Source organism: Hyperoodon ampullatus (assembly GCF_949752795.1).
Source record: "Hyperoodon ampullatus genome assembly, chromosome: 15".
Lineage (NCBI taxonomy): Eukaryota > Metazoa > Chordata > Mammalia > Artiodactyla > Ziphiidae > Hyperoodon > Hyperoodon ampullatus.
Window position 1 is genome coordinate 82,215,601 of NC_136928.1, and position 27,775 is coordinate 82,243,375.

Genomic DNA, 27,775 nt, shown 5'->3' on the forward strand with positions numbered 1-27,775 from the left:
CAAAAGATCAGGAGATCCAGTTGACAATTTTACAATCTTAGAATATATTTTCTCAGTTTACTTAATGTTTTGTCAAATTACTAAGTGGAAGGTGCACTAGTTTTCCACATTAACATTTTACATACATGACCTATACCAACTATGACATTATTCTGGGAGCTAAACAGATAACTACTGAACTAGAAAAAATTACCGAACTAGAAAAGACCTAGCACCCGAGGCAGACAGGAACATACTGTTGACCGGTCTACAAAATAATAATTACCATTATTTTTCTTCCTTTGAACTCCAGAATAATACATGATCTTCCCACTTCTTGCCCAGCTCCACTGTAAACATTCAAAGGAAGAAATAAAAATGACTGAAAAACAATCAAAATAAAGCCCAATAAATTCAAACTTTTTTACAACTTAAACTATGTTCCATCTGATGCCAGCACTCACTTGAGGCAGATAGAAGCTCCACAAAGTTACAAAGATAGCAAAGAACAGCGTCAATGTGGGAAAAGATGAAAAGTGACCTTTGGGAGTTCAGGGATCTTTCAGTTGTTAAAATTGTGAGAGAAGCTGGCATAGATCTGAGAAGCCCAAAGGTTAAATCCAACCTTCTGAATGTTATGGTTAAATTGTGATGTACTCAACATGTAAACTAGCAGTGATTCAGATTATTTAATAAGACTTTTGAATTAGCACTTAAGTAAAAACCCATCAGCACTTAAAAATTCTTTCATTTTCTTTAAGATGAAAATATGCATTTACCAAATAGCTTAAATTTAAATAGACTTATCTTATTCATACCTGTGAATCTCATTCCCTTTTCCTTCTACTTTCTGTTGTTTCAGCATATTTGATACCAAGTACTTCAAACTAATTTCCTTTCTTCTTAAATTAATGAAACAGCCTTACTCTCCAATTCCCGCAAGACTTTAAGTTAACCTTCGCCTGCTTTCCCAACCCCTCCCCTTCTCTGACTGCCTCTCCCCACCCATTCTAGCTCATGATTCACCCACTCATTCAAGATCAAGCAGCTTTTTGTGTGTGTGTGTGTGTGTGTGTGTGTGTGTCTGCACTGTGAGGCTTTCAGGATCTTAGTTCCCTGACCAGGGATTGAACCCGGGGCCACGGCAGTGGAAGCACAGAGTCCTAACCACTGGCAGCTTCTATTTGCCAAGCACTGTATTAAGTGCCTAGAATATGGAAAGGCCTAATACCAAGACCCTGAGCTCAAGGAACGCATAGGCTACTAGGAGACAGACATGAGATGGATGCATCCTCAAACTGAGATCCTACTTCAGAGCAGGACAAAGAAAATCAGACCACCACAGAGCTGCTGTGAATTCCTGGCCTTCCACGTTAACTGGCCCCCTGCGCTCCCTCTTAAGTGTCCCTAGCTCAGTTTTCTCCTACAGTTAGTGTGGCAACTATTTCAACCTTTCTCCCCGTTCCTAAATTTTCCAACCCTCTATCCTAACTCTTCACTCGAGGCACGGCTTTCTCTGCATCAAAAAAGTGTACAGTTCAGCTGTCAATTTCCTCAACTTACCAACCCACCAGCATCTTTCTCTCCTTCCATTTCTCCTGTAACGGAGAACAGACCTCTCTCTCTAAGGCTAATCCTTTCACCATGGTTCTACACTGTGCACACTCTCTCCTTCTGAGGAACTGACCCCTGCCTGCTACATCATTGGCTTTTCCCTCACCAACCGCATTTAAACATGCCACAGTCACGCTCATCCGCAAATGAAAATCCCTTCATTCTAATCTCCTTTAGTCTCCCTGCCCGCCTCCTAAAAGCTGCGTACACTCTCTGCCTCTATTTCCTCACCTCCCCTCACTCAGTTCACTGCAATCTGGCTTCTTACCAACCGTTCTTCGGAAACACTCCCTGCAGAACAGCTCTTTGTTGCTAAGTGCAAACAGCCCCTCTTTCAGTTCTCTTCTCACTGTTCTGGCAGCACGTCATGCCTCCCTCTCCGAGCTTGGTTTCACTGACTTCACGCTTTCATCCTGTCCTACTGTTTTTCCGCCTTAGTTTCCTTTGCTCAGCTGCCTCTGCCCATCCGTCAAATGCTGTTATTCCAAGGGTTCTCTCCTTGGTCGTCTTCCTGATCTTCACTCTCACATTTTTAACATGCTGAGGACTTCCAAATTTGTATTGGTAGACAGATGGTCCTCCTGAATTCCAGACCTCTAACAGTCAGTCACCTGGCGTTGGTATCTCTCCTGGGACATCCACAGGCACCTTATATGCAAATATGCCAAATGAGCTTGCACCTCAGGTCCGTTGCCCTTGCTCTTCTTTCTTTCTGGAATGCTCTGCCCTCAGATATGGACATAATTGGCTCCTGTGTATCATCTGGGTCTCAGTTCAACGGTCACCCCCTCATCTGCCCTTCACAACATTCTATAATAACACTTAAAACTACATGAAGTTATTGTATCTACTTCTTTATGGCTTTTCTAACTATTAAAATGAGAGTTCCGTAACAGCAGAGACGTTGTCTATTTCATTCACCGATGTATAGGTAGCTACACTGCCTGACACGCAGTAAACCTCAAGAAATACCTATTGTGGGAATTCCCTTGTGGTCCAGTGGTTAGGACTCTGTGCTTTCACTACTGAGGGCATGGGTGCAATCTCTGGTCGGGGAACTAAGATCCCACAAGCCGCAGAGCGGCCAGGAAAAAAAAAAAAAAAAAGAATTAAAGAAATACCTATTGAATGAGTAAAAACTCCCAAATTATGAACCTTGGAAACATTATGCTAAGTGAAAGAAGCCGGTAACAAAAGGTTACATATTGTAACCCATTTATATGAAATGTCCAAAAGAAGATAATCTGTAGACATGGAAAGTAGATTAGTGGTGGCCTAGGGCTGGGGAAGTTGGAGGTAAATGGATATATAAGGGCTTCTTTTCGGAATGATGAAAATGTTCTGGAATTAGACAGTGGGGATAGTTGTAAAACTCTGTATATATTAAAACCCATTGAACTGTACACTTTAAATGAGTGTGCTGATGTGAATTCAATCTCAATAAGGCTGTTATAAAACAATAAAACTCCCAAATTTACTCCATCTCCTGTACTCCTGGAGCGAATAACACAACCATTTACCAGCTGTCCTACCTAGGAGTCCGTGTCGTCCTAACACTCCTCTCTACACTGCCTTTCCCCCCACGACGGCCCCTTACAATACATCTGATCGGTTACAAAGTTCTAAAGATTTCACTTCTTTACTCTCTGTCCAATCCATTGCTGCTCATTTCACTCATTCCAAGCTCTCACGGCTTCATCACGTGGTTTACTTCAATATCTTCCCACAGGATTCTCTCCACTTAATACACTCCCCCCCCCTTTTTTTTTTGGCCGTACCACGCGGCATGCGGGATCTTAGCTCCTCCAACCAGGGTTGGAGCCTGTGTCCCCTGCCGTGGAAGCTCGGAGTCTTAACCGCTGGACCGCCAGGGAAGTCCCTTGATCCACCCTTTTATTCATTTGCTACACTGCTGCCAGGAGCATCTTCGATCTTCTTAAAACATAATTTCCACCACATCCTATCCTTGCTTAAGATCCTTCCTTGGCTTTCTATAACTGGCGATACAGACCCCAAATCCTTACACAATGTCCTTCATAAGCTGGACCCTGACAGCCTCTACTATCTCATCTGCTAACCTTCTAGCCGCAGCCATGGGGAGACTGGCCACAAACAGAGCCCTCTCATTTTCACACGTGCCACTTCCTTGGCCTGGAGCATCCTTGCCCACACTTCAGCTGTCTTTAATTCCTACTCATTCTTTAGGCCTCAGCTCGTATCATAATTTCCAGGATGCATGAGGTGGCATTCTCCTCTCTGCTGGAAATCCCTTTTGCACGCTCACAGCCTTAGTGCAATGCCTATCTGTACTCTTACAATAGTCACCATTGACTGAGCACCTACCGCGAGCTTTCCTCTGCAGTTAAGTACTGCTATACTATTTCCACGTGAGGAAATGGGTTCAGTGAGGTTGCTGTCCTGGCAATCGACAGCACACAGATAGCACTTCAGGTCCGACCCCAAAGGGACGGTCTGCTATTCCTCCAAACTATCTTTCCAGTACTTTTCATGCGGCGCTGCAGCTCCCTCCAAAAGGGTGAATCCAGTTAACTCAGCCCTCTGTCTTATTTGTATCCCTAGGGCCCAGTGTGGCCTTGACACTTGCTCAGTGTTTGCTGAGCTCAGGAAGAGAGGACAGGTGTGAACCGAGCAGCGGCAAACTTGGGGTACGTCCCCAGTAGGTGCTCAAGGAGTCCTTACTAAGTGAACATGTAAAGGAAATACTTTCTGCCTTTTGAAAGAGGCACGTGTTCATGTGGTGCTGACTCATTTCTAACCGTGAGCATGTTTGTGGATTCTAGCTGCTCACTTACAGAATAAGTTCCTCCACATTTATATTTCCCTTTCTAAGCAGCATTCCAGATCTGTAAGGTGCTTCTCTGACAGAAGGCCATTTCCAGTGAAAGGCCAGCCCTCTCCTGGTCAGTCAGGGGCTGCGATTTTGTCCTTAACACCTCGGCTTTTTCTTCCCTCCCACTTTCTACCCTCCTTATTCTCCCAGAGTTGGAGCTCTGAATGGAGCTCACAGCGAGTCCCTAATTTACTTCCTTTCCCATCTTGGCAAATACCAAGTCCTGGAGGTAGCAGGTTAGTTCTTCCTCGCAGTGCCACAGCCTTATCCAGGTCCTCCTCTCATCCTGCCATCCTCGGCGTCACCGGTTCCCTCAGAGCTTGCCACTCTTTGGCGAACAAGAAAGCGCCCAGCGGCCCCACAGACCTTCTTTCCCCGCCCCCCAACTCCACATACTCTCCTCCCTTGGAAAAAGCAAAATCCCATGAAACCGAGCAGGCCCCTTCCGATCCACAGTTCTCCAAAGCCCTGCATCCGAAGGCCTGGCCCGCAACTGCGGACCAAGGGAACAAGGGCCGACTGCAGAGGCGCGCCGGCTGCGGCCGACTGAGGAGCCCAACCACCCGGGTACCCTCCTCGCCTCACAACCCGTGGCTTCATTCCCTCTCGCTGGTCCCTTACAGGGGTCGGATCAGCAGCTGGTCACTCTCCTCTGCGGGAATCGCAGACATCTGCAAACGGGGACGAGGAACAGGTTGCGGGAGGCTTTCTAAATTGGAAGAGCAGCCACTCGGAACCCAGAAGGAAGGTCGCCGTCCACCGAGAGCACAACTTCCGACGCCCGGGCGTCCGCTGCTCTAGGCTCCTCCCTCTGACTTCCGGTCGTAGAACAAGGGGTCGGTCCGGGCACCGGGGGCGGGGTCAGGGCTGCGCCTGCGCGAGGCTTCGGAGGCGGGGCCCGGAGGGCGGTGCCACGGGGCTTGAAAAGCGGGCCCTGGGCTTTGACCCGGAGTGGCTGCCGCGGCTCGGGCTACCCAGGCTGTGGGTGTCTGACCCCGACCGCAGTCGGCGTTGAGGTGAGAGCCCGGCCCTCGCCGTGCTCGGGCTGAGCCTAGCCGGGAACGCGGGTCCCGAGGGCGGCGCCGGCGGGAAGGCCCGCGGCGGGGCGGATGGGTGGGGCCGCGGGGGCCGCGGTCTCCACCGGGACCCGCCTTCCCTGGGTGGGGGACCCAGGCCCCGAGGCGGCGCGGGGCCAGCGGCAGGAGCCGAGGAGCGGGCCCGGGCCTGCGGGAGGAGGCAGTGCCCCGGTGCCGATCCCTGTCTGGGGTGGGACTGCAGCTCCGGTGACGACGGGTGTAGCGTGTGGCGTGTGTCTGGGTCCGGTCGGAAGGGTGATGGAGTGAGAGCATCCGCGGGGCTGCTCCCCACGTTCCTCACGTCAGGCTCTGATTTGAGGGGCGATGGAGAGCGTTCACTTTTTGTGCGGTATCCTGTTGGTTCCTCCACGCGTCGTGGCTGTTTCCCCGCAGCGCGGGGCCGGGGTTGCGTCTGTTTTGTTTACTGAGCACCGGCACGTGGCAGGCGCTCCCGACGGGAGCTGGGCGGGGTCTGGAAAGAGCTTTGGAGCCAACTCTACCAAGGTTCCAAACTTGGCCCCATGCATTACCAGCCTGGTGGCCTTGGGCAAGCTGCTTCATCAACTTTGCGCTTTGCTGCCTCATTGGAAAGGGGCTGTGATACTGCAACCTTGCTGGTCAGTGGAGAGGGTCAGAGGTATACACAGATGGCATAAGGGTGTGTGTGTGTGTGAGTGTATAAAACATATCACCTAGCTGGGTGGCAGATGGTAGGTGCTCAGGACGTGGGAGTTGTCATCTGGATGTTATCTCACAAGAAGGTTCTCCGGTTCATTAAGCATGGCCTCTGCCAGGCTGTAGCAGGCATCGGATATGCAGAGCTGACCTAGCCCTGGTGTTTGATGAGCTCACAGTTCTGAGTGAGATAGTTACAAGTAGACAGTAGCCGACTAATGCTGAGATCAAGGTATAAACTCAAGCTGTGGAATACCCATCCCGTAGCCCAACCTGGAGGCTTTCTAGAAGAGAAGGCTGAACTGAGTCTTGGAAGGTGACCGGTTAGCCAAATAAATAGAAGGTGGAAGGGCATTCTAGGCAGAGGGAATGGCAGGAGCAAAGCGTGGAAACAGGGAGCTGAGTGCATGCTGAGAACCGCAAGCCAGTTTGCATTCCTTACAGATTAATTGAGTGTGAAACTGGTTGTGGACGATAAGACTAGAGGCCCACACGAGCCCGGTCATGGAGGACCTTGCGTGTCCTGGCAAAGAGCCTGACTTCAGTCTCTAACTTTGAGGAGCCAACAAAAGATTTTAAGCAGGTTAAATGGCATCTGACTTGAGTTTTAAAGAAATCATTTCAGCTGGAGCTTGGTGACAGAATTGAAGCGGCAAGGAGTCCAGCTGGGACTGATACCGACCAGGGTTCTTGGCCTCCCCAATCAGTAGAAATGGCTAAGAGGCCAGTCCAGAAATTCAGGCGGGGCTTGACTGGGGCTCCTGCAGCTGCAGGAGGGGAGCGAAAACAAGTAACAGGTTCCCTTGCTCGCTCCCCGCCCCCCCGCCCCCGCCAAAAGGGGCCCGAGCGGTGGGGGGCGAGCTCGTCCCTTACCTGGGGTGAGGGTAGGGGTGTGTCCGACAGGGGTCGGGCGGCGGGGCGGCTGAGGTGTTTCGCCCACCCCCGGGCGGTGTTGAGCACAGGGGGCGCGCGCAGGACCCTGCTTTGGCTCTCTGCTCTTCAGAAGTGGCAGTTGGGTTTTTGGCCTTTTTTGTGTCTTGTCCATAATTTGCCCCAACTGCACGTGCATGCACGCAGTTATTTTTAGTTCCTTTATATCTGTTACTCGAGAAGACATTTGTCCACTTGCAGTCACTGCAGCAAAGGGTCCCAGGTCCCAGCCTGTCTCAGGACAAGGTCCCTCACCCTTGAAATATCTCCTGATGGCTTGTGAATTCCTTAAATTGCATTCCAAACTTTGTGCATTTTTATGGGTTAAGGGTCCATTGCTTTCATCACATAATGAAAAAGTATTTCTATGTAGCCATAGTCTAGGATGATGCAGGCCCTGTTTAGAGACATGGATGAGGGAACTCTTTAGGTGGTGTAATCAGTGCATCTTGGACTTGGCTGGATATGAGGGCTGGAGGACACAGAGGAGTCGGTGATTTCCTGGTTTCTACCAGAAATAATGGAATTTACTGAAAGGGAGAGGAGAGGGGCAGCTGTGGAGGGGAAGGGGATGGGTTCTGCTTTAGGCCTTTTGGCCTTTGATGAGTCTGTGGAACATCCAAGTGACAGTATCTTCGGTCTCATTTTTATGCACGAATAATTTAGAGACAAGAATGATTTGCTTAATTAAGAACATGCATCAGAATAGTGCCAGATGTCAAAGGTTTTCATAAATGCATTTCCCCTTCAGCTCCTAGATTGATGACGGAAAGAAAGTCTTAAGGAGTTGCAAAGGCCTTATTATGTAGTGATTTTCGAATCGTTCTAGTATTCCAGGCGTTTGAAGAGATGCTTCAGGGTTTCATAACAATACTATCAAATTTTAAAAAATCATATTTAAAATTGTTATATATATATATATATATATATATATATAGTACTTATATATACTTAAAATATAATGTGCTTAAATATGCTATACACCGACGTTCTAGCCCATCAGATCACGGTATTTTCTGCTGCCAGGTTAACCCAGTTTTGTGCAGACCTTGGAGTAAGGCCCTCTTGCCTTCTCTTTCTAACTGAGAAGTATCCTGTGATGGCAGGGCTATCGTTTGCAACGAATTATCCACGGAAGCCTTCTGAGTAGGCCCCCTCTTTTTACTCTTATCCTGTGCAACTAGTTCCCTACCCAGCAGCCAGTCATCTTTCTAAAACAGAAATCTGACCATATCACCTGACTGCTTTTTTAAAACCCTCTGAGTCTTCCTGTGAAACCCGGAACAGAACCCCAGCTTTCGCTGTGGCCTGCAAGGTCTCCTGTGGCTCTTCCCCTCCTGCCACTCTCCCTCCTCCTCCTATTCTCAGTCATATTGGCCTCTCCCCGGTCTGTGCGCGCCAGAGGACACAGAGGACGTCCCTCAGGACCTCGGCGCTTGCTGTGCCCTCCACTCTGGGCGCTGCTCCTCCACGTTCACGGCTGCTCCCCCTTCCCTCGGGGCTTAACTCCCGCTTCCCTCAGAACATCTTTTTCTGTCTAAAATCGTCCCCCCTTCCTTTGATCACTGTCTCCTTAAGTTGCTTTAGTTCCCCTCGTAGCAATGACTGTTTCCAAATAATGTGTTTTGTATTTGGTTTTCCTGTTGGTCTGTCTACTCCCTCTAAAAGTGAGCTCCCTGAGGTCAGGGGCTTTTTCTGTCTTGTTCACTGGTGTATCCCCAGCACCTGGTAGGTGCTCACCGGCTACTCAGGAACGAATGAATGAATCACACGTTCTCGTTAGTCCACAAGTGAAGCAGAAATACAGAAACAAGTTGGCTGATGGGGCTGATTTAAAAGCTTGGGCTCAGGAGTCAAGTTTTGGGTCAGTGGCCTAAGGTCAGATGGTAGTGAGTGGACTTGGCGGGGGGCCCTCCACATTCAATGGGAGAAACTGTGTGTTGGAGCGGGGCATGCATTGACCAGCCCGTGGTCTACTCATTCTCTTCCTTCCTCAGACCCCTTGTTTTTCTGACAAGAATTGACCATGTCGGAATGAAAGGAAGCTATCTGTGCAGACTGCTGTCTGTTGAACGTTTGAAGACGATAAGATAGTGTTGGATTCTGTAGTGAGCAGGTTCCCTTGTTCCCTCTGTAGAACCAACCTTTAGGAAGCATTTGTTAGGTTCTCGTATTCATAAATCCTCCTGAAAGATGGGTCACAGTTCCCTTGTCTACAGAATGCAGATTCTAACCTATCTTCTGTAAGCCCCCTGGCGGGGGGCCTAGAGCTCCAGCACAGACCCTCGGAGAACATCTGTGTCACCAGGTTGCTGTGAGGATAAAGTGAGACAGTGTGTTTGGAAGTACTTGAACTATGAAACATTATGCAGGCTAGTTTGTAATTTTCCAAGTATAATATATGTGCTCCTATGAAATGTGCAAGGAGGGATCGAAAATTTTAAAAAAGAGATACATAAGCCTGACTCTGGGAAACTTAAGGTCACCTCCTTCCCTGGCCTTACTGGAACGAGATGAGAGGTAGCACCTGGCAGTGTTTTCATGTCAGCCTTTACTTAAAGATAGTTGGAGACTTTAAGAAAAATGCGCGTTTCCGAGATGTATCAGTGCCTTCAGTTCTTAGCCCTGCCATTTACAGAACAGGAACCAGAGACAGTGACTTGGTTGATAAACTGATATGTCACATATTTTACTAACGTCTTGACTTGATTAAAGAGAAGGAAGACACTTGAATATATTGAGAACTAGATGTTACTTCTGAACAGTGCTTTTCACACCTCCAGAGATGACAAGAAGGTTCCTACCTTTTTGGTTTATTGGGTTAGAATTTTGTGATTCAAAAAGAGAATAAGAATGAAAAAGAATAATACCCACATTTTGTGGTCAACAGAAAATATTTATGTTTTAAGTAAAAGGAATACGCCATGGAACTGGGAGGAATTGATGGTTTTTATTTATTTTTATTCCTATTATGTGTAAAGGGATTTAAAGTTGCTTTTCTCAATGTATCTAACCAACGCTTGTTCTTCCAGGGGGCGTGCCTCTGGATCGAGCTCTGGTGGAAGATGTTTCGGAAAGGGAAAAAGCGACACAGCAGTAGCAGCTCCCAGAGTAGTGAAATCAGTACTAAGAGCAAGGTAGGGGTGATGGCGTGGAGGCCGCAGTCATTAAGTGGTGAGAATTTTGTTTCTTCTGACCGATGCTGCGTGAAGGGTACTAACCCTGGCAGACCTGCTGATGTTCTTCAAACTAGAGGTTTTCACATTCATTGTTTTGCACTCGAGACACATTGTGCGCTTGATTTAATTTTATTTTGTTTTGGTAGATTTTCTGGAGTTCTTAACTCCGCTAACCTAGAGGGGTCAGGACTTACGAATGGTCTCATTGAAACGCTGATTTTTAAATTGTTTATATGACAGGAATTGCAGGCAATCAGGGAGCTGGATGTCTTGAATTCTAGGGTTTGAGGTGTGTGTGCAAATTATAATTCTGTTTTGTCACGGTGAGTTAGTTGGATAGTGAGGCAAATGCCCTGATTTGAGTGTGCGGGGCCCTTCGAGTCCCAAGTCCTGGTCCACTGGGTCCACTGGACTAGGACTGGAGAGCCTTTCTAAGTCATTCTCCACCCGTGTGAGCTCTCGGTGCCCAGTACCAGGACTGGGTGGGGCAGGAGAGGAGCCCTCGGCCCACACGCACGGGTGCCCCCCTCCGGGGCGCCTCTCACCAGCCTGTGGGCAGCGCCCTGGGTGACGACGGCCACGCTCAGGGACGGACACACTCACCACTGCCCTTCAGGAGTTGCCAGCACGCGAGGGGAGTGGTGTTGTCACTGAGCTGTCAGCACATAGCCAAAAGCACCAAAACCTGACGTTTTAGGAGTCCTGTGCAGTCTTAAATGGGAAAATTGACCGTTTTCCTGTCAGGTTTCAGAACTCCTGAAGCTAGCTGAGACCCACCCCGCTGTTACCTAAGTGTGAGGACCTCAGCCTGGGAATCAGGCCCAGCTTCCTGTTTTCTAGATCAGAAAGTGGATAAAGGGAGACGTACTGACCTGCGGCTCGCAGAGTAGGACCAGAGCGTGGTTTCTGATTCCTGAAGGACCAGCTGCCCCGGGCAGGCGGCGGAGGCAGGGCCAGAGAGGTGCAGGAGGCCCGCGGGCCCGGAGGGAGGTCTTAGCCCGAAGTGATGGCGAGCCTCGTGCGGTTCCCAGGCAGGGTGCTGTGACTCAGATTTGTGTTCTAGGATGATGTAAGCTGCTGCCGTTATAATTTGGAACCTCAGAAAAATAGGCCAATTTCTCCCTTCCCGTTCTTCTGTTCTGAGGGTTGTCAGGTTCTGACAACCTGTTAGCTTTTCCTGTGCGGGGGGGTAATTTGGAGCACAGAGCCTCACCCTGTTCCACACTCCCCAGAAGCCAGCCTGGCTTCGTAACGGCATCTTAATTCCAACCCCCCTTCCTTCACCCTTTGAATATTTAGGGTTTCTTTTCCAATTTGTCAGTACCACACAAATTGATGTGGAACTTCTGCGTGCATACAGCTCTGCTCTTATTTTATATCCCAAGAAGTGCCATTATTAAGAAAGGGAAGAAATAAGGCTTGATACATTTTTTGATTCACTTCTTAAACATCTAAAAATTTGAGTGTACTTTTAAAATTTAATTTTGATTTGAAGTGTAAAAAAGTGATTTTTTTTTTTTTTTCTTTTTTGGTCGAGCTGTGCAGCTTGCGGGATCTTAGTACCCCGACCGGGGATTGAATCTGGGCCCCGTCAGTAAAAGTGCCAAGTTCAAACCACTGGACCGCCAGAGAATTCCCAATAAGTGATTTGTTTAATCAAAAGTTTTTACTGTTATTTCTAAAAAATGAGAGTATGATGCTGTAGAACAAACTATATTAACATGTATGATTCTTTGAATTTTGCTTAACGGATTTGTTGGTTTTTCTTTGTAATTCACATTGCAGTTATGCTCTGGTCCGCCAGTCGGCCTGTGTTTACCTGTTGTAGGCCAGGTAGTAGTTGGAGTCATTGCAGATGCTGGGGTGAGAATTAGGAGACATAGATCAGAGATCTGGGGTGTTTACTAGATGTAACCTTGGGTAAATCACTTCACCTCTCTGTGTCTCTCTGCTCATTTACAAAACAGGATAATATTAACCCCCTGCCTGCTTTCTGCACAGGGTTCTTTTGGGGTTCTTTGGAAATATTACAAAAGCAAGGTGTAGGTTTTCACATATGACATAAATATCAGGTATCTTATAAGGAGATACAGGTAGTGGCTCTGATTTAAACTGGGAGTGTTGACCTCACGTTTATCCAATATTGTGTGATGGGAAGAGCAGTTGGGACTTTTTTTTTGGAAGTTTGCTAAGGAATTTGTCTTATCTGTCACAGTCGATCTACCTGAATAATTGACCTGATTTTATATGTGTTAATTCAACTATAATAAGTCATTTGAACATTTGGTAGAGAACTTGAGAGAAGATAGTGCTTCTAATTGCGTTTACAATTTTTCTGTTGGTTTGTTATTTCTCAGTCTGTAGACTCCAGCCTTGGGGGGCTTTCTCGATCCAGCACCGTGGCGAGCCTCGATACCGATTCCACCAAGAGCTCAGGTACGGAGGGCGGATCATTTGGGCGAAGGCTGCTAACTGATGCTTGTGCAGTTTTGCCAGAGTCGCACAAGGAGTCCTTGAGTATTTGGGGTTTTCTTCCTCTGCTCTGCCAGAAATGGTCCCAGATCTGGTGGAACGCGGGTTGAGGTGGGTGTGAAAGCCGCTGCCTTGGAGCAAACTGCTCTTAATGGTCATGGAGCAAAAACTTGTGGAAAACTTCGTGGTGGCAGTTTAGGAGTGTCAAAACGGCTTCGTAAGAAATGGGCTGGCCGATGGTGAATGATTTTGCAATTACATTCTTCGTGGGGGGTAAGACAACGTCCTGCTGATTAAAAAAAGTTAACACCAGGAGCATGTGGTCGTGAGGGGAGCATCTGTCACAGGCCCTTGAAAACGTTGATGCAGCCTCCCCAGAGGAGCAGCTCTTCAGAAATCAAAAGGTGGTTTTGGCTCACCTGCTAGCTGGTGTCTAATTGGAAACCTACTACATGCATTTTCTTGTATAACATCCTTCCACTTTTCCTTTCGGGATCATAGGCGACTCGATCCATAAAAGGTGGTAGGAGTGGGAGAGAAGACGTAAAAGGGGATATAGGAGCATAAGGTCTATTGTCTTTACTTCCAGATGCTTTAAAACATTAAAAACGTGGGCATCTTTTTATTACATACACATAATCTAAAAGTGACCACAGAGTATTCCTTTACTGTTGCAGACGTTGTAAAATCCTTTGTGGTACTTTTGTACTGGCTGGATTTTACGGCACACACAGTTCTTCACCTGTTACCATCTGTTTTGTAAGAGACTTCCTGTCTGGCATTATTCCATCTACATTGAAAAAACAATTTCTGGTCTTTTCTGACTGAATGGGAGAGGTAGATCAGGTTTCCTGAATCAGGAAAGAAAGCTAAAAGTGAAAGGTAAAAAGGGAGAAGAAACCAAAAAATAATTAAATGTCACATGCATTACAAAGGTACTCAGCCATTGTCAAGTTGACAATTTAGTTTTCTTCTTTCTGAAGAAGAAATGAAGCATAGTAATAATTTATTCCTTTTGAGATTTTTATATATTTAGTACATTGTGAGTCACTGAGGAAAAGGTTAGTGAAATTTTTAATTCTTTCCCATGACATCAAAAAGTTTGCATTTAAAATTTTTAAATTTTTATTAAAGGTTAACTTCTGATGACACCATCTGTTTCCTGGCTGGGGAGAGGTTGAGGATACCCTGTAATGCAGCTATTTCTTTTGAAGTCTTACTCTTACTATTTTTCTTTTCACCTTTAGGTCAAAGCAACAGTAATTCAGATACCTGTGCAGAATTTCGAATAAAATATGTTGGTGCCATTGAGAAACTGAAACTCTCCGAGGGAAAAAGTCTCGAAGGGCCACTAGACCTGATAAATTATATAGATGTTGCCCAGGTAAAAAAAAAAAAAAAAAAGTTCAATTTTCTCAGATTCCAGAGTGAACTCATGGCTTTGGAGAAAGACAACACTCTTCCAGGTCTCCTCACTGCTTCTCCTGAAGCCATGCTTTTATCGCTGTTACGTTGTTACTGAGCGCTGGGGTCAGAGGAGGTACAGGGCACCTTGGATACCAAGTGGAAGAGGAACACAGGGACACAGGCCCTTCCTTCGCACAGTGCTTTTCACTTTTTCTGGGGCTGACTGTTTAAATGGGGAGCCGAGTACGGTGGCTGGGTACACACCACAAGCTTATCTCTAAAACAGTCTGGCAAGTCTTACTGTATCTCCGTTGAACTAGGTTCAGCTCTTTGAGTAATCTAATTCATAGTGGTGTTGACCTACCATATTTATTCATACCCTGTTTCCTTCACCACGAAGGAAAATTTAGTGTGAAAATTAAGACAGATAAAGGTGTGAGGTTTGTGCCTCAAGTATTGTAAGGTCCGTACCCTTGCCAGAGATGGGAGTGGATGAGCCAGACTTTAGTGTCAACAGTTAGTAACTTGCTTCCCAAGTTTCTAGAAGATGCTTGTCTTTGTGTTCATTAACAAAGGGATATTGCTGCAATGGGAAGAGTCCCTTATCAATGTATAGAGTGCTGGTTACTGTTAAGAGTATATAGTCTCTTCACTCATGGAGATGGGATCCTTAAATACACCGTTTCATGTCCTCATGAAAGTGAAGGAAGTCTCCGGTGTCTCAGGGGAAATCAGCTGATCTAATCTGCCATTTAATATAAATATAAAGTCATTCCAACATGCAAGCAGCAACTAATCTGAGTATTCTGCTGAAAGATTGCTAATAATGTTTTCTCCCAAAAGTACACTAGGATTTTCATTCTGACAAGGACTGCTCAGTTTCTCACATCACTAGAAATGGGGCTTATCAGAATTCCATCATTGACGTTAGCACTGCTATTCTCCCATCTGTTGGTTCTCGGAATTGATTTAACCTGCTGTGAGAAATGATTGGCAAGAGTTCAGTCTTGCATGTGAGGACCCAAGAATTAAGGTCGGTGGACGTGGCTCACTTACCATAACCTCTTTAGTGCAGGCAAGTGGTTCCACAGAAACACTGACCGTATGGAATATCTACTGATTGCCAGCAATATCATATTTATTTTAGAGAAGGCAAGTTAGGCGTTACTTAACAGGTAAAACTGGACCATCTGCTAGGGAAACCCATCAGGCATTATCTGCTGTTTTACTTGTTTCTGAATAGCTCAAAATACTGATATTTTTGAGAGCCGGGTAACCATTCTTCAAGCAGCGTTTACTTGTCCAAAGCCCTGGGGCGCTGGGAATAGCAGACGTATCCAACCCCCGGGTCAGATGTTAAGCGGCTGAAAAAATGGCTCTTGTGGCATGTTACCTATCATTTAATGTGCTGACATGAGTGTAAACTTTGAGTAAAGGACCTTAATGTTTCTAATGTTTCTAATGTAAATATTTATTTAAGCCTCGCTGGGATCTGTGAGGAGTATCCGTTTGTAACTGGGGTTAACAGTAAGCACGGGGTACATGGATCTGAGTTTTGGTCAAATTTGCAGACTGTAAAACAGGTGGGGGGATATTTCTTCTGCCTCTTTGGAGAGAAATTCCTGCTGGGCTGTTGTATGCCCCACATTCTTTAAAGGGTTTGGGTTTGTGATGGCCAGATGCTAAAATTGACTAATCAGAATTAGGAATGAAACATAATTTTTTTAAATGTATATTATGTAATTTATTTTTACTTTAAAGCAAGATGGAAAGTTGCCTTTTGTTCCTCTGGAGGAAGAATTTATTATGGGAGTTTCCAAGTATGGTATAAAAGTATCCACGTCAGATCAGTATGTAAGTAATTTAATTAAGGGGGAAATGTGTTTTAGGTGTTGGGGAGTTCAGGCCGGGAAGGGCCCTCTTGTAGTTAGGTCTGCTTCTGTTTGCAGAGTGGTTGGTTTGTAAACATTTCTGGCACCTGGTCTTAAAACTGACCAATTTCCTAGGGTAAATGAATAGGGGCTTTTGCTTCTGTGTGTGTAGGGCCCAAGCCAATCCCCTCCCATCCCCCGGCTGGCCCCCTAATGCATTTTCAGCTTAGGACCCCATGCCAGTTCAGAGCAGGCATCAGCTTGGAAGCTGGGCATAGAGGATGGGATCGTGAACTTAGATCGTCTCACTCCATCTTCCTAGAACTTAAGTAGGAAGGTATGATCCTAAAGGCAAATTGGCCCATAACTGATCATCCTAGAATGTCCCTTTGGGTGAAAAATCTGTGAAACTACTTTCTGCCCAATCCACGGATGGATATGCTCAGTTTAAAACCTCATGATAAATTCTGCACAGGAAAATGCATTATAAGAATGGAGAAACATGTAAAATAGCGTGGTCTTTCTTTTCCCTGATTTCTGCAGGATGTTTTGCATCGGCATGCTCTATATTTAATCATCCGGATGGTGTGTTACGATGATGGTCTGGGGGCAGGAAAAAGCTTATTGGCTCTGAAGACCACAGATGCGAGCAATGAAGAATACAACCTGTGGGTTTACCAGTGCCACAGCCTGGTGAGGTTTTCAGTCTCCTTGGTTATTAGTCTAATAATTCATCAAACAAAGGGGCAAAACCAGAGGCTGTTTAGTCTTCTCAAAGGCTGAAGAGATGTTCTCCGCCATGTGCCTAGCAAACACCTGGCGTAACAAGAGAAATGAGTATATCAATCAGGCCCCAGGTCAGCCGGGCCGGACCTCCTGCAGGCTGTGAGCTGTTTGTTAGGCCAGGAGCAGATGTAAAGCTGGTGAGGGAAAGCGGTGTGTCCTCCAGGGCAGAGCCACGCCTTTCCGTACCTTGTTGTTCTGACTCGTGAGGGTCCCTCCCAAGGCCACGGGGTCCTGTGTTACCACCGTGTGCACTTCCTGCAGGGGCAGAGGAACACGGTGACGCAGGCAGGCCATGTCCGGGGCTTTCCAAACCTGGTGACGTGTAGGTTCAGGAGAGGCGTTAGGAGGGTCACGTTTACTTTGGGAAGAGATTTATGAACTCTTACTGTATCTTTTCACTTAACATAGGAACAGGCACAAGCAATCTGCAAAGTTTTATCCACTGCATTTGACTCTGTATTGACATCTGAGAAACCCTGAATTCTGCAATCAAGGGGAAGTAGACTTCATGTGCAAGTTCAGCTGTTTTCTCAATAGTTCTGTTTTCAATCTGTGGTGGTGGTGAACTATTTTGGAAATATGAGCGATCCTTTGCTCTAGATTTTCTGAAGAAACGCAATATATAAAATATCAGTCGTTTGTTTTTCTATTAAAATGTGTCTTATTTAACAGCGAGTTAACTCTCAATGAAGTTACCTACCTACTAGGACTAAAAGAGCAACGTCACTTGTCGCTTTTAAACACAGATGAGCTTAATAACCTTTATGTGTCGCAGAAGTGCCCTCGGTGATGAATGAACATGGAGAACTTTCTGAGGACGACCAAGGCCGTCTGTCCTGCAGCACTGGCTGGGACGCGCTGGTTTCAAACGGTGACACTGCCAGCTCAAGTCACAAAGAGGAAAACTTAAAAAGTGTACTGTCAGGATGACATGCTGGTAAACCACAATAATCATCTTCAGGGTAATTAGAAGTAGTAAAACCTTCAAAGATTACTGCTCATGTTAAAAGTCACACACTGTAAAGAATCTCATGTTCAGTAGGCTAGTGTATTTTTTAAAGGACTGTTTTTATATATAGTGCTTTACTAAAGATTAAAAACATGAAAAACACCATGTCCATTTAAAAGTATTTTATTTTTTTCCAGTCAAAGGACTAGCTAACAAGAAGAGTAGACTTATTAAACATGCTCTAATTATAGGACAATGAAAATAAGAACTGATTTAGGTTATACAATATATACAGTTGCGCCGCAACTAGACCGAAGTAATCAAGTGAATGAACTGAATATCATACATCTCAGACAGTATCCACGCTGTGGACCGTGGTACCCGCCCACCCCTTCACAGATCACACAGTAACCATTAGTCTGTGGACAGATTTCTGAGTCGCCATCCCTAGAAGTCAGATCTGATGGAGAATGGCATGCCAAATGCCGGAATCCTGCAGCTAAGTTCATGGCATGTAAACTTTAAATATAAATAGATATCTACAATGTTTTCCTTTCTCTCAGTTGCTTTTTTTTTTTTTAATTTGCAAAGAGCAAATAACTAGGAAAGGATAGGATATTAGTAGGGAAGTTAATATAATTTCTCCTCTGGCAAGAGTAGTGTTAATTACTGCACAACAGCACCACCAGATTGTAGACTGGAAAAATATTTCCTAGATATTTATGTACCAGTGAACCTGATATATTAGTTTGGGACTGGTATTCAAATGTTGATAGGAGTCAACTTTAATTCCTTATACAGCTGGCACCAAGTAGTCAAAAGGCTGATTATAAGATACAGATGTGGGAGCGTTGTATTAAAATATACATATGAAGTGCACTGTGCAAAACATCTGTTTACTTTCTTAAATCTATGAGAGAATTAACTAAATGAAGGGTTCAAAAACAGAAAGTAACAATTAGTGAAAACAGATGTAGTGCTTTTTAAAAAGACTTTAATTACAGATCTAACACATTTTCCCCCAGAACTTTGAAAGGCAAATTGCCATACAACATCATAAAACATTCCAGTTTATTCTGTCTCCCTTTATAATAACAATGAAAAAATACAATGCAATTAAAAAAAAAAGCTCTATACTTACAAGAGTCTTGCATAATAAAGACAGGCTGCTTCAATCAAATGTACCATCGTAACAAATGCACTAACAGCATCGTCTCCTTGCTTTCCAAGCCTCTTCTTAAATTTACTCCTTCGCTTTGGGTAAAAATCTAAGTGGTCATCATATGCCTATTTATTCTCTTAAGAGTGCCAAAATTTCCAATATACCTACCATGAATCTTACACAATTACTAAAGAGAGGCGTGATAGTCAAGTTCATTAAACTAATGAATTTTGATTTTATCATATACAACCTAATCCCCCCACCCCCAGTAGCTTAAGAATGATACGATGGACTTCAATAGTAAAACCGGGATGTCTGAGAGTCTTCTGTTACCTGGGACCTACAGGTTTCTGATATGCTCTTGATTACAAACAAATGGACAGATTAAATTTCAAGACAGTGTAACTACCATTCCTGTTGGTATATTATATAAATACAAGACACTAAACTGAGTGGACATTCTCTTGGGCTAGAAAGGGAAGGCAGTGGTACACTCGATAGGAAACAGCAAGTCTGTGGTAATATGGGGGGTCGGTCTGCACCACGGTGCTCTAGCTGTGTGACGAGGGAGGCCCGGGAAGGCAAATCCCAAACACCTAAAGCGTAGACACTCGTTGAAAGAACGGTTCTGCAGTCCATCATCCTTAGTTTTTAACCAGATTCAGGGAATGCAGTTAATATAATCTGGAGCTGAATTAACTGCTGTGACATACGCCATAATAAACCATCTGTAGTCGGGTCAAGTAGGCTTGTTCACAACAGGTTACACACACATGCAGGATACACTGATAGTTGCAACCTCACACACCAGGGCTGGAAAGTACAACGCTTATGTATACATTTCCAGCAAACACTGGGTGGATTTCAAAGGAACTCTTTAACGGTATCTTTAAAGAAAAAAAAAGTCTTTAAAGGTGAACTGAAGCATTTTATGCAGAAAGTGCGGGCTGGCTATGGACTCTGAAAGCAACAATTTCCTGGCTTCCTAAAAAGAATAGTTGTGCTAAAGGTCACCAACCCCAGCTGTGGGCCAAGAAAAACAGGATGAGTTTCTTTCCCACACTCAAAACATTTTTAGGTTCAACTAATGCTGTAGATTCAGAATCTTCATTATTTAGTTAAACTAACTTTTCAGTTCACCTTTTGGAAATTCAGTTTTTCCTAATAAAAGTATAGCAATGTTTCATGAAAAACACGAATTATAAAAGCAATTCACTGATATATATAAATTGCCTTTGAGTTTTTAAAGCAGAACAGTGGCCTTAGAGAAAGTGGGCTACCGTACGATACAATTCATAAAACAGGTTATCTGGCAAGAGCTCTGGTACCAATAATGAGACGAGACATAACGTTAAACAGAAGTGGTTTTGTTCAGTAGCAGTTTAGTCAGCAATAAAGTGCACAAATGACACGGGAAACGCTCCTTTGCGACTGGGATCGCCATCGATGTGTCCGATCTGAAATGAATAAAAGGTTATGTTGTTACACAAATTCCAAATGTTGGAAACTTTGAAGGGCATTACAGCATTTGGAGGAAAAAAAAAAAAAAAAAAAGATGTGTTTGGAAGAATCTCTTCTGGGAAAGAATTACTTGGGTACAACATCTAAACTGCTTTTCCTTTTGCTCCCGTCTCAAATAGTGCCGGCCTACTACCCGCAGGGACTCCTATCCGCGTGGGGAGTGGGTGTCTGCACACACGCCCCACCGCGGTCCTGGTGGTCTCGGGGGGCAGGCAGCACAGGATCAGACCACCACCCCGACCTCCCTTTTTGGTTTTGTTTTTTTTTTTTAATGGATGAAGAAACTGAATGTCAAGTCTGTGCGCTGCCAAGTCACAGAAAGTGGCAAATGTGAGCTGGCCCTATTTAAATGTAGTCAAAGCATTTAAGACTTCAGTAAATCCATTTACTTTTCCTCTGGGAAAATTATATAAATTATACCTCAAGTCTGATCTCAACGATGTAAATTAAGTAGTTAAATAAACATCTAAAACGAAATCACCAAAATTTAAATTATTATTTTTGTGTGTGTGAGGGGGGATGCCCTGAGATTATAGACAGCATTTACTTTCTTTATAGCTTTCTGATTTTGCCACAGTTTTTGAAATGAACAGGTGTTTTCCAGATGCCTAAGCCTGGTGTCAGGCTGGAGCCCCATCCTTGTGGTGGGTTGTACACAAGTGTGAAGGCCAGACCTGCCTCAGGTCTCAGGGCCATGCGGGCAGCGGGCGGGCAGAGCCCTGGATGGGCACCAAGGGGCACCAGGAGCTGCCGCCCCCTCTGCTGCCCACGGCGTCGACTGCACCGCGTGGAGCAAGGCTGACAGAGGAGGGGGCTCTGGACCCACAGGCACTTGAACCCCTCGAGGGGAGAGGCCACGAGAAGACCCCTGAACCAGCCATGCCAGAGGTGGTGCCAGGCCCCGAGCTGGCTCACAAAGGCCCTGGAGAGAGAACACACAGCTCACCCAGGAGGGTGCCTGGCTAGGGACTCTAACCAACACCCCTCGCCCTTGAGAGAGCGGAGCTGTCTCCGTGAGTCCTGGCTACGTCCTGATGGCAACCATGACCCATCTGGTATCTGAGCTCAAGCCCCAGAGCTGGGCCGTTAGCGGCCCCCAGGCGGCAGACGCTGCCAGGCGTGCGGGAGCTGTTTGCATGACTGCCCAGTTTATGACAGCCACCTCTCCCTGGGGGCCGCCGTGCCGTCGCTGCAACAGTGCTGTCACCGGCCTTTCTCAGGCGAGGTGGCTGTGGCTTAGCAACATAACCACCTTGCCAAGGTCACCCAGCCTGACCTTGGCCGGCGCTGGACACTCAGGGTCATCAGGGGAAGCGCCACGCTCATCCCATTGCAGCTCCCCCCCCCTGCCCGGATGCCACAGCTGGTTTCAGGACGAGCCCGACACCCAGCGTCTCTGCCCTCCGGGTCAGCTCTCCCTCTGCGCCCCGCTCCACCAAGCCTGCAACGCCGGGCAGAGGCACTACCGAGAAAGCCAAGGCCTCATCTCAAACCCTCAGGTGCGCTCTGCAAACTGCAGCCCACGTGGCCTGTCCGCCCTGACGAGGGAGGACCCCACTCACAAGTGGGTGCACAGAAAGGGCAGCTGAGGTGCGTCGGGCACAGCGGGCGCCACCCGGGAACAGACCCCCAGGCCCCGACTCACCCACCACTCCTGGTCCTCCTCCCCGTCCACGATGATCACGTCCCCCTCGGAGAACGTCAGCTCGTCGGGATTGTCGGCCACGCAGTTATACAGGGCTTTGACCCGCTTGGGCTTCAGCTTGGTCTGCGTCAAGAAGAGGGCTCACAGCTTAGTGTGCGGGGAAGCGTCTGCTCCAGGGCAGAGAACTGGGCCACCTTGCTTCCAACTGGTCCCGAGGGCCGCTCGCAGGCCTGGGAGCCCACGGGTGTCAAGATGGGTGGCTCAGTGCGCTCGCGGCAGGGGGACTTCCAGGAGGAGGCCAGCCGAGGGAAAAGAGCAGGGAGCGGGGCGGCCCGGTGCCTGGTGGGCACGTGGGGGCCTGTCCTGGAGCCGCGAAGGGCCCAGCCCACTGGCTGTGGGCTCTGGGTTGCATCCTGCTCCGATCCGAAGGACCAGGTACCCAGGAAGAAGCCTCCCCCACCCCAACCAGGGGAAGAGGGAGAGTTTCCTCTGAGCCCTTGGACGATAACCCACCCGCTCCTGGCCAGGGCAAAGAGGCAGAAAGGAAGGGGCTCGTCCGCTTACCGCCTGTGACTTCCTGGGCATGGGCGCCGGGGGCTGCGTGACCACGGCGTTGGACAGAGGACCCAGAGTTTCTGTCCCAGAGAGATCCACTGCTTTAGGGCCAAAATGAACGGACTTCACAATATGCCCCTCAGTCAACACCACGAGACAGAAACGACATAAATGCCGTCTGTCACAGCCACAAGGCAACTTGCCTGAGATTTCCTAACTGTTGAGGGAAAGTCCCCTAAAGGCCAAAGAACCTTGTGACTTCCATGCAACCTCCCTAGAGTGTGCCGGTCTGCAGGTGTCACAGAGTGAGGCAGACGCCATAACCTCCTCCACTGACTCCCAGACCCCGCCAGGGCTCCCGCACACCCCCGTCCCCATCGGCAGAGGGGGGACAGGAATGTGTGGCATGAGGACAGAGCAGCCCAGGAGCAGGGGCGCCAGAGGTTCTGCGAGGGCAGGGTGGCTGCCAGGGCAGGACAGCGGGCCTGACCCAGGGGTTCACCACAGCAGGAAACACCCTCCACTTTGCCCCCGAGACCCAGCAGAAAGTAACCCAGTGTCACATGGAATAATTACCAGGTCCTCTTGGCTGGCCTTTGTTGATCAGTGGGCTTGACTTGTCAGGCCTACAAAGAAGGGGAAAATAGAGTCACTGGTGCCCAAGGCCTGCAAAGCACGTTACCGCCCTGCCTCACTCCCTTTTCTAAAGGACCTGTGTTCAAGTTGAAAACGGCTGAGCTGATTTCATCAACTGCCATCCAACTACCTTTTTTTTTTTTTCCCCTTGGAAAACGGAATGAGAGGTCCAGAGGGCAGTGCTAGATCGAAGGTTCCCGATTCCCAAACCAGGCTCCTCCTGCAGCTCTCCTGTCCCATGTGAGCCCATTGCCGATGCCCCGGGTCTGGGCTGGAAACTGGGCACCACTAACCAGCTCTAGCCGTGATGTGCCCCATCTCCTCCCCGCGCGGCCTGGGTCTCCTCCTGGGTCAGGTGGGGCAGTATCAACCCCAGAGTCCTGGCGGCTCTGCCAGGACCTGTCCGAGCACCGCTGGCCCGCGTTATCCATGCCTCTGGACTCTGTGACCCCTGCTGCCTGTTAACCGCCGTGACGGACATGGCTCAGCACCCCCCTGCCCCATGAACCCCGGGCCCGGCACGTCCCAGCACCACAGGGAGGGACACGCAGGTACAGGGCTCCCAGGGCTGGAAGACAGCAGTCTGTTAACTCAGGCTTGCCGGCTGGGCCTGGATAAACGCATTTCCACCTGCAAAAGGTGTGACAACAGTTCTGTCAACTCTCAAAGCGAGGACAAGTGACAAGAATGTCTGTGATGAGCCGGGAGAGGAACCCTATTCCAGTTCTCTGCACGGAGCCAGGCACACGACTGGGGCCTGACATGTGATGGGAGGGGATGGGGGGCAGAAGAGGCGGATGGGGACAAGCAAGGGACGAACGGCTCTCCACACACACACTCGTGTGTGTGTGTGTGTGTGTGTGTCCCTAGTTCTGACCACTCAGAGGGCCTGCCTGAGTGCAGTGACACTCCAGCAGCAAAGAAGACACTAAGCACCCAGATCTTGGCTGCTAAATATCATTTCCACTAAAAAGGAACCATTTTCCACCATAAAGATCCAGACTGAGAGCCACGAACTGGATTCCTCTGTAGTAAAGGACGGTATTTAGGTATCATGTGTGTCTAAATAAACTTGGAGTCTGAGTTTTGGAAGGTAGCATCCACGTTAATTTCCTGATTTTGCTGGTTGTATTGTGTTTATGTAGGAGAATGTCCTTGTTTGTAGGAAATACATGCCCCGCACTACAGAGGGTCCATGTAGTCGAGATAATCCTGTGAGTGACCAACAAATATGACCTAGAGGCCTCGTGTCTTGAGGACTTTAACTCCCCAAATCCCAGTGTCTGTACTGAACAGAAATCTAAATTCATCATGTGGATATAAGATGTACATCGGTATGAAATTTTTGCAGTTTAAACATTCTTGGATTATTTTTTAGACCCCTGAAGCATAACCACTTAGTTATGTAACACCTGACCTTAGGGGTCACAGTAGTAGAGACATGGAAGATTTCAAACGTTCAGAGAAATCTCAGCAGGTGAAGTTACGGGGCTGGTGCCCCTGGGAAGCAAGGACGGCCGGGCCGGGCCGGCCCGAGGGGGACGCAGAGGAGTGGCCTTACCCGGGAGCAGGCCTCTTCTGGGGCAGGCGGCTGGGCAGCTGCGGCGGCAGCGGCGGCGGGGCTTTGCTGGGCGGGAGCCCGGGCTGCGTCGGCTTGCTCTGCTGGCTCAAGGCCTCCAGCACACTGGGCGTTTTTGCTACCGGAGGGGGCGGCGTGGGAGCCAGGGGGTCTGCGGAGAGAGGACAGGACAGAAACGCGGAGGGTCACACTTCAGGCGCCCCCCTCCCAGCCTTCTCACCCGAGGCTCTTGCGATAAGGGCTTCCTTTTTCCTTCCCCTACCTCATAAGGAAAAAACCTACTTTCATTGACGATTTTCAGAAAACAGTGCTGGCGGGGAGTCTTTCCGAGCCTCAAGTTGGGACTAAAATGCCTCTAGGAGCCTGGGAGTATTTTCTCAGCTAAAACCCCCCGTGGGTTTCCGCCCTCCACGGGGACCAGCAGGAGGCCCGGCCTGGGTTGGCGCCGGTCCTGCCCCGGGGCGCCACCCATGCCGCTGGCCGGTCAGTCTGAGGAAACGCTGCGAAGAACTAGCTGGAAAGGCTCCCGGTCCGCGAGGGGGCAGCGGGACGCGCTGTATCGTTCTCTACGTTTCCCAGGTGAGGAGGCCGCTGCTTTCCCCAAGCGCGCGGGCAGGTGAGGCAGGGAGCCCGGCCTCGAGCCCACGCCTCCTCCCGTCTCCCCGGCCAGCAGCAGCCCTCCCCTCAACGTCCAGCGCTGGTGTCCCGCGGTCGCTGCGGGGGGCGGAGACCTGCCCCGGGCCTGGACGCTGATCCCCGAGGACCTGGCAGTCCCCCTCTCGCAGGACAGCGGGCGCTGGGAGCCGGCTGACCAGGGAGGGATCAGTTTAGTCCTTCTTTCCTTTTGTCATTCTTCTCTCCTTTTTCTGCTTTAAAAGGAAAGTCAAAAGGCAGACTCTAGCATGCAGGTCTACAGCCCCCGGGACGCCAGACTGCGAGTGTGAAAGTGGGCTTCTGAGACCCGCTGGGTGCCCCCCAGGACCCGGCCCATGCCATCTGACTCGGGTGTGCCGGAGCTGGGTGCCCCCCGCCCCAGTGTCCCGAAGACCCCGTGCCCGCTCAGCCTCCAGTGCACGTATGACACCGACCACAGCCAGGGCTGGGCTTCTCCCCCCTTAACTCCGGGTAAGGAAACCGGGGGAGCCAGGGTAAACCCTCAGCGCCCTCAAAGCACCCCTGACCCCGCGATGCCAGAGCCCCTCCCTCCTACAGCGTCCAGGCCCTGCCCCCGCCCCCCCCACCCCGGTCCAGTCGACCCCCCACCAACCTCGAAGCTGGAAAAAAGCCCCTCCCCTCCCCCGGGTGCTGAGACTGGCACGGACATGTGACACTGAAGGGCAGGGCACAGACCAGATCATAATCCACAGGAACACTCCCCAGCGTCGAGAACCACCCAAGGGCCAAAGGCAGCCCCGGGGCCAATGTGTAAGAGACAGAAATGCTGCTGAAGTGCTCGGGAGACACAGCAGGAGAGTGAGGGGCCCCCGTGGGGTGGGAGGCAGACAGGAGTCTGCTGCTGGGGGGCCGCGGCCGCAGGGCTGGGGCCACAGAAGAGCCACAGGCCCCCAGGCCGCGCCGAGCAGCCGGCAGCGAGCAGCTGCCGAGAGACCCCCCAGCCAACCAGCTGCACAAAGCCCAAGAGCGAGAAAGGAAAAAGGAAAAAAACGTACTGGTAGATGTCACGCGGAGAGGGGGCAGCGGTGGATGGACAGCTGGCGGATCTGACGAAGATCGCTGCCGGCTTACACTGTCCACACTTACAGAGTTTGTCTTCCACAGGGCGTTAGCTGAGAAGGCTGGCTGAACTGCACACACACGCACATGCACACACACGCACGTGCACACGCAGGCATGCACACGCACGCACGCACACGCACGAGCACAGAACAAAAACAGAAACAGAACACTGCATTATTGATCCTCTCCCCTATAAAATGGTACACATGACCCTTCTAGAATAGCATTAAGGCCACAAACAGGACGTTGATTTTAAAAAAAATTCTTGTTTCTGGTTTCTGGAAGACAGGTACCAATACACAGCGAACCAACGATGCTCCGGGGAAAACTCCCAGTTGGTCTTCTCAGTCTTACCAATTTTATTTCTCAAATTGAAACACTGTTTGAAGAGGGAAATGATGACCACAGTGACCCTCCTGAGCACTGCACTCAGGGACAGGACGTCTGCTTGTCTCTACCCATCTCAGTCCTCCCTGTGGGGTCACCACCTCACACAGGGGGGCACCTGTCCTCAGACAGAGCACGTGGAGAGAAGGCTGCAAATCAGAGACATCTGGTGAAGGGCAAACTTATTTCTGGCTGAAAGTCAGCTCAGGTGACACACCAGGGAGATGGCACCCCCCTGGTCACACCCTTCCTCCGCCCACGAAGCTCGTCCTCACGGAGCGGCATCTGCTCAGGGCACAGGTATGGCCGTGTGTGAGGCTGGGCCTGGAGGTGAAAGCAGGCCACACCCTCACGGGGCCCACCTGGGGTCAGAGGGAGCCGTCACACGCCTGCCGTGGACAACGTCCTCCTGGATGCAGGGCCCGAGAACATGGATCCCGTCCTACTTGCTGCGTGGTGACTCCTCGTGGATCGAGTGTGGAACAGACGGAAAACAAAGGTACCCTTTGGGGGGCTGGCAGGGATGAAGGGCAATCTCCGTCGCCAAAGGAAGAGGCGGAGCTAATGGTGGGACTGGCCGAAAGAAATGGGGGAAAAAAACCCCAAACTTTCTCATCCTAAGATTTTAAGAAAGCAAGAAATAGAGGTGAACAGCTTTCTATTCCTCTTATATGACCCAACAGAGCAAACTAAAATCTTTCCTAACATGGCACACACAGTCAGTAAAAGGCACCAGTGGGACGGAGACAAACACAGGCGCCGGG

General features: G+C 48.7%; 3 protein-coding genes across 3 annotated transcripts in view; 1 reads left to right on the plus strand and 2 right to left on the minus strand.

The window, feature by feature from the left end:
* CPSF3 (cleavage and polyadenylation specific factor 3) overlaps nt 1-5,115 on the minus strand; it is a gene marked incomplete at its 5' end in the record, with an annotated part of 42,386 nt that extends 37,271 nt beyond the window's left edge. Inside the window, 2 exons of the mRNA XM_079720983.1 lie at nt 266-329; nt 5,066-5,115. Coding sequence (XP_079577109.1) covers nt 266-329; nt 5,066-5,115 — 114 coding nt within the window. The remainder of the gene's footprint in view (nt 1-265; nt 330-5,065) is intronic.
* Nucleotides 5,116-10,190: 5,075 nt separating this feature from the next.
* ITGB1BP1 (integrin subunit beta 1 binding protein 1) lies at nt 10,191-17,513 on the plus strand (the record flags this gene model as incomplete). The annotated part of the gene is made up of 6 exons (XM_079721142.1): nt 10,191-10,262; nt 12,662-12,740; nt 14,024-14,160; nt 15,945-16,037; nt 16,598-16,747; nt 17,249-17,513. The coding sequence occupies 6 exons, from the start codon at nt 10,191-10,193 to the stop codon at nt 17,318-17,320; spliced, it is 603 nt and encodes a 200-aa protein (XP_079577268.1). The 3' UTR covers nt 17,321-17,513.
* A 2,789-nt stretch (nt 17,514-20,302) lies between these two features.
* ASAP2 (ArfGAP with SH3 domain, ankyrin repeat and PH domain 2) overlaps nt 20,303-27,775 on the minus strand; it is a gene marked incomplete at its 5' end in the record, with an annotated part of 153,700 nt that continues 146,227 nt past the window's right edge. Inside the window, 6 exons of the mRNA XM_079720739.1 lie at nt 20,303-20,408; nt 22,118-22,240; nt 22,682-22,752; nt 23,249-23,298; nt 24,870-25,038; nt 26,558-26,692. Coding sequence (XP_079576865.1) covers nt 20,334-20,408; nt 22,118-22,240; nt 22,682-22,752; nt 23,249-23,298; nt 24,870-25,038; nt 26,558-26,692 — 623 coding nt within the window. The 3' untranslated portion in view covers nt 20,303-20,333. The remainder of the gene's footprint in view (nt 20,409-22,117; nt 22,241-22,681; nt 22,753-23,248; nt 23,299-24,869; nt 25,039-26,557; nt 26,693-27,775) is intronic.